The sequence below is a fragment of the Mandrillus leucophaeus genome, unplaced genomic scaffold (assembly GCF_000951045.1).
Source record: "Mandrillus leucophaeus isolate KB7577 unplaced genomic scaffold, Mleu.le_1.0 Scaffold663, whole genome shotgun sequence".
Taxonomy (NCBI): Eukaryota; Metazoa; Chordata; class Mammalia; order Primates; family Cercopithecidae; genus Mandrillus; species Mandrillus leucophaeus.
In genome coordinates, this window is record NW_012107175.1 from 429,327 (window position 1) to 436,197 (window position 6,871).

General features: G+C 41.4%; 1 protein-coding gene across 1 annotated transcript in view; it reads right to left on the bottom strand.

Moving 5' to 3' along the window:
* Positions 1 to 6,871, bottom strand: part of PLAC8L1 (PLAC8-like 1) — a 28,348-nt gene that overhangs the window by 8,334 nt on the left and 13,143 nt on the right. The window contains exon 2 of the mRNA XM_012001531.1: positions 5,372 to 5,508. Within this exon, the coding sequence (XP_011856921.1) occupies positions 5,372 to 5,508 (137 nt within the window). The remainder of the gene's footprint in view (positions 1 to 5,371; positions 5,509 to 6,871) is intronic.

Sequence of the window (6,871 nt, forward strand, 5' to 3'; positions counted from 1 at the left end):
TGGTCTCAAACTCCTGACCTTGTGATCTGCCTGCCTCGGCCTGCCAAAGTGCTGGGATTACAGCACTTGGCCGAGTCACAGCACCTAGCCGAATCTTTGCCGAATTTTAAGAAATTAGCTCCAGATATGTTGATATGGTCTGATCACCTAGATATGTTTTTCTTCTTTTATACTTCTTTCAGAAGAATGTGATGTGAGATATATTATTAAATTAAAATAAGCCAAAGGTGCTAGACAGTATGTGTTTACAGTGCTACCACTTGTATAAATTATACACACACACACAAGCAAAACATCTAGAAGGACAGATACCAAAATAATAACAATATTTATCTCCAAGAGCTGGGATTACAGGATGCTGTTTATTTCCTTTATAGTTTTTTGCGTTTTTCTTTTTTATAATGATTATATAATACTTTTATAATTAAACATCTATTTTAACTTTTTAGATTTTTATATCTGTATAAGTATATAGACTATATCTGGACTCAAGTAAAGGTATTTGACTCTGGAGAGAAAAACCAGGTGGATAGAGCGCAAGGATGGAGTACTACTTGCTTTTCATATATGAAAAAGGTAGGTACTTTTGAATTCTGCATTATGTGCATGGCAGTCTATTCAAAATAATTTTTTAAAGTGGTGAACTTGGTCCAAAGAAAATGAGCCCTCCTCCCTGGAAGTGCTCAGAAAGTCAAGGCTGTCAGGTCTTGGCATGTTGCAGAGGGGATTTAGGCAAACAGATGGGGGACCAGACAAGCTGACTCGCAAGATCCCTTCTAACTCTGAGGCTCTATGAGTTTTTCAATTAAATACGACAAAGAAGCAAGTGAGAATACAAGTTAAAATTCATTTACGTGTTATTCAGCAAATATGTTTAAGTGTCTCCTATGGTCTAAGTGCTCTGCTGGGCATCAGAGCATTGAACAAGAAAACTGTGGTCCCTGCTTTCAGAGAAGTCTACAGGTTACGTGACATGCAGTGTGAGGACACAAATCCCAGTCCAACGTCTTCTCATGACTCCTTCCTTTTCCAGAAAACCAGGGAAAATTCTGGTTTGCTTTCTTCTTCCCACCTTGGGTATCTGATAATTCCTACTACACATCAGTCTCTTTACTGCCTGGTGCTTACAATGCTCGCTACAGGGAAGCTGTTTGAGTGGCTGATTCTTTCCTATCTTTCAGGTAACAGCTTAAGTCAGCTCCTCAGAGAGGCTGTCCTTTACCCCATTCTCCTGTAATTGCCTTTCATAACACTCTGTTAAATTTCTTCATGGCATTTCTCACAACTGCAATTGTTTTGTTTACAGATTTTTCCTGTTGTTGTTTTGTTTGTTTTGTTTTGAGACAGTTTCGCTCTGTCGCCCAGGCTGGAGCGACAATCTTAGCTCACTGCAACCTCTGCCTCCCGGGTTCAAGAGATTCTCCTGCCTCAGCCTCCCATGTAGCTAGGATTACAGACATGTACCACCACGCCCAGCTAATTTTGTATTTTTAGTAGAGATGGGGTTTCACCATGTTGGCTATGGTTGGTCTCGAACTCCTGACCTCAGGTAATCTGCCCACGTTGGCCTCCCAAAGTGCTGGGATTATAGGTGGGAAGCCACTGTGCCCGGCCTATAGATTTGTTTATTATCCATCACCTCTAAGACACTGTCTCTGACCTATTCACTAATATGTCTGTATCACCCACCTTGTGCCTATACATGGGAAGAAACTCAGTAAACATGGTTGAATCATGAGCTGAATTAGGAGTTGATTACACCTTCCACATAAACCTTCTCTGAGGCCACATCACAAACATTCCCAAAGCTGGACTGCCCAGTCTTTTACTCACAATGCCACTTAGCAGCCACTTATTTCACTTCAGTTTAATCTTCACATCTGAGCTCTCAGCTACCCTATCTTCAAAGGACACAGAGACACCCATTTGCTAATCCCAGTGCAGTGTGAATTCAGATGAAAACACAGAGGTGGGAAGAAGGAGGCACTTAAAATACGTAATTACAATAAAATGAAGAAGCAAAATGTCAAAAAGAAATGGAAATCACTGCTGTTCATAATGTACCCTTTGCTTAATGGATGACAAATTGTAGCAATAATTCTCAGCAATTGAAGGAAAAATGTCCCAGGATGGGAATCTGGCATGGAACAGTCATGAGAAGATCTCCCTTTGTTCCCAAGTCTGTCAAAACGATGTACACAGTGATTTACTCGAAATAAAACTTTGTGGACAAAACAATCCCCAGTTAAAAGTCTTTCTGAATAAGGAGGGGAAGAAATCGAAGACTTGTAGCACTCACACTCCAGCAGCATCCTCGGCATTACAGTGCAGATAATGAGTGTACACAGTAATATATTACCTTTAGGTTTTCTTCTAAGACAATTAACTTTAAAACACTACGAGCAGTCACAACATGGAAGCACAACTAGGGAACAAAAATTACGACACAACATTGGAAATCACCTCGAACCCTATCCATGGCCTTTCCTTCGTGCCAATTGTAAAGAATATTGTATTTCTCCACATATCCTTTCTTCTCCCCTTCTCACTAGAATGGGCTCTCAAGTGGACAACCAGGGAATCCTCAGGAAGTGTGGCTGGTGTTTCTGAGCGTTGATGCGGGTTGAGAGCAGAGGTGAACAGTGAAGCAATGCTTGAGGCAAACAGTATGGCTGAGAAGTGAGAACTCCTTAACCAGCTTTTCTAGGTGCTCTTAGAATTATGTAGAAATCATTCTGCAGCATCTTATAGAAACCTTCTGACTCATCCACTCTTTGCTCTCAACATGCTGAAGGATAATTTTTTTAAATAACAGTAATATTAATAGCTAAGATTTACTAAGGGCATTGTAATGATATTTTTTTGAATTTTCCTGGTAGCTGCACCCCAATAGTAAATTTAGGAAATTATCCCTTCCTTATTGTGAACCATTTGGTAGGACTATCATTCAGAGAACCCTGGCCTGGTCAAGAAGTAGGCACATGATCCAAGCTGAGCAAATTGAGCTGCTTCCACTGAAACATCAATTCTCAGATGGGGATGACACAAAGATAAAAACATTTAAAGCTGATCGGACTGTCAGCTAGCACCTGATAACAATGCGTCTTGTCCCTTTCTGGGCTTGGCTTTTAGCTGGCTCACTGATTCTATGAGCTATCCTGTGGCCTTCTAATGAAATTCGATGTTGGCTTATATATTCATTTCCTAGGGCTGTCGTAGCAAAATACCACAAACTGGTTGGCTTAAAACAACAGGAATTATTCTCTCATGGGAGAATTCTGGAGGTTAGAGGTGTGAAACCAAAGTGTTGGCAGAGTTTGCTCCTTTTGGGGTGTCCGAGGGAAAATCTGTTCCCTGTTTCTTTCCTGGCTTCTGGGGGTTGCTGGCAATTGCTGGAGCTCTTTGGCTTGCAGATGTGTCACTCCAGTCTCTGCCTCTGTCTTCACATGGCCTTCTCCTTTGTGTGTCTGTGTCCAAATCTCTCTCTTCTTATAAATAAGGATTGACTTTAATTCGACTACATTGTAAACACTCTATTTCCAAATAAAGTCACATTCAGAGGTTCCAAGTGAACATGCATTTCAAGGTGACACTACTCAACCTAGTACAGTTTGCAACCCTAAATCCCTAACTGATCCAGTTACGCCTCAAACCAGTGTTAAGAGTGGGTTCTATACATGATCTGTTTTCATCTTTACAGTAACCCTTGAGGTAGGCACCTTTATTATCTTCATTTTAGAGGTGGAAAAATGAAGACCCAAAGGACTTGTTCAACGTTACATGGCCAGTAAGAGCCAGAGTTAGGATTCAAGGTATATATATGATATGAAGCTGTTCTCCTAACCACTACACCACAGTCCAGGCTTTGCCCTAGTTACAAGTGCACTGAAGTTCCCCCAACCGCCAATCATAATCTATGAAAGAAAATGGTCCACTTATTACTCTGGGGCCAGATCTGCATATTTGTGCATGGCTACTCTATGCTCTCTGTACCTTAGTACTGGGTGACTACCAAAGTCATGAAAAGAGCAGAGAATCAGGAAGAATTCTGAGAGAACCAGAGAACAGCTTCCATAATTGTCTGGTCAGAAATCCATATGGGTAGCAGTGACAGGAAGAGACTTGCCAAGCTGTGGGTCACAGGGAAGATTCAGCTGAATGAGTACTTACTCAGAGTTCTCTGGTTGGTATGTCCTGTGAGGCTTTAGTACAAATTCAGATCTTCCCAGAAGGCTGCTATATCCTTCAAAAATATTTTACCCAGAGTCTGTTGGATTTTGAACTTAAGAGACTGACCCTCAGCCATCACACATACCCTCCCTCCTCCCAGAGAGAAGCTGTGATCCAATTGCTCCCTAGGGCAAGACCATCAGGTCCTGGAAGGGGATCCTGACATGTGGTACCAAAGATGGGTCAGAATGTCCTAAGGTAAAAATAGAATTGATGGGCTTTGAACTCTAAGCCCAGGGGGGATTCATGTAGCCAGAAGACAGTGTTATTTGCCCCTCTTTAGAGCTGAAAAGTGTCTAACCAGTGTCTGAAAGGATTTCAGTCAAGGAAGGGAGTTTCTTTTTGTGATTGTTCTTGTTGATATGAGTACTACGTATTCTTCCAAGACAATTGAAAAAAGAAAAGCAAAAAGGAAATAAACATTATCCATTAACCTACCATCTGGAGACATCTGCTATAAATATTTGTATTTGTATTCTTCCAGACATTTAAAAAATGTTTTCCTCTCTCCAGAAAAAATGGTATCTACTGTGCACAGTTTTGCAATGTGTTTCTTTAACTTAAAAATGTATCCAAATCATCTTTTCATCTCATTAAATATTATTCTACAATATGACTTTTTGTGGCTGTATAATAATTCATTGTGTGGATTCCTCTTGTCGGACATTTAAGTTGTTCCAGGTTTCTGCTGTAATAACTAATGCTGCAAAATTTAATGTTCCTGCTAAATCTTTGCACATGATTTATTTCCTTAAACTCCTAAAAATGTAATTACTGGATCAAAAGCTGTGCAACAGCTGAGGTTCTTTCTATATGGATTGCTAAACCATCCCCCAGAAGAGTTGTACCAATTTACACTCCCACCAGCACTGGATAAGAAAGCTCATTTTATACACTTTGCCAACAGTGGAGTCTGTCATTTAGAAATCTTTGAAGGCACCACTTATTCTATAAAAGCATCCATATCTCTGAAAAGCAAGATTTTTCCAGACAAGGAGTACATTTGAGTCACTGAATGATTAGTCCAGTTATTCTGAAACCATTTAATTTCTTTCCTTGTGCCTGCTGTAGCTTTTCCACTCACTGATGTCTTGGAAAAGAAAATAGTAAGGAGGAACTTAAATGAGGAGGAAAAACATACAAATTCTCCTATCTCTGCAGACACTGAAGAGACCGGTGCTCCAGCCCCCGCCAGTCTGGACAATTGCTGTGATTGTCGTCCTGCCACTGGCTCCCCGAACAGGCTGCTTCACCACAGCACTGGCTGGTACATGGGCCCTGGAGAGTCAAGGATGATGATTAACTTCGAAACAAAGGTGTTTCGGAACAATAACCATTAAGCCAAGTCAGAACCATAAAGAAGAGATAGGGACCCAATGATGCCAAGAGGCTCATAATTCATAGCCCAAATCGACCCTGCCATCTCCCTCCCTTCTCCTCCTCCATCATACCTTCTCTTCTGGCTTTTTGCCTCATCTCTGTTAATAGAATTATTGTTCTAAATCCTGACATGCAAATTCAAGCTCAATGTCCAGTCTACTTCCTCAGTGTTTCAAATAGTTAAATTCACAAATGTGGAATCGAGGCCTCAGTTCAAATCCCAGCATTCCTGGAGGCTTGACCTTGGTTAAGCGACTTTACCTCTCTGCTTTCCATTGGTTCTGATGATAAAACTACCTCATGAGATTATTGTGTCTATTGAAGGACATCTGATTCATTTACTGTGCCCAGGGGATGTGTGACAAAGTAACTCTGAGTGAGCTGCATCTCAAGGATTTTTAACCTTTCCTGAAGGGATACTGAGAAGGAACTGAACTGAATGGGCAGACTGAAACCTGGACTAGGCTGTTGAAGTTGACATAGGTATCATTTAAGTGAATAACCCAGACTTCAGAATATGTCTTGATATCAAATTACTGTATGATTGACCTAGTGGTACCACAGAGTATACTTTGGGTTGATTTTCCCAGAAAGGAATGAATATTCCTATTGTCAATCATTCTGAATTAGAAAATGAAAACCTGATGGCTGGGCTTCAAAAGTGAGGTAAGGAAAAACTTCTCTTTCTGGGGCTGAAAATCAGTTTTGCCTGAACTTCAACCAAGGGCATGTCTGGAGTGATTTCCATAGTGAAGGGTAAATTGCACCTGGCCTCATAGAAGGGGTGGGTCAAGAGTGGGGTAGAAGGGGCCCTAGAATGTCTGAGCCTGTGCAGTGTGGTAATTATTCTGTTTTGTGCTTCTCTTTCAGCAAACCTCATTAAGAGTTTGCACCTGATTTCTGATGTGCTAAGAAGAATTAAAGAAAGAGCCTGCCTCACAGTTGAGACAAAATAAGAGATAGCAGCATTTCTTCCTATAACAGTTGTTGCAGTAGGGTGCGATGGCTTATGCCTGTAATCCCAGCACTTTGGTAGCCAGAGGCGGGCGGATCACAAGGTCAGAAGTTCAAGACCACCTGACCAACATGGTGAAACCCCATCTCTACTAAAAATACAAAAATTAGCCGGGCGTGGTGGTGTGCACTTGTAATCGCAGCTACTCAGGAGGCTGAGGCAGGAGAATTTCGTGAACCCAGGAGGCGGAGGTTGCAGTGAGCTGAGATCGCGCCACTGCACCCCAGCCTGGGCGACAGAGCAAGA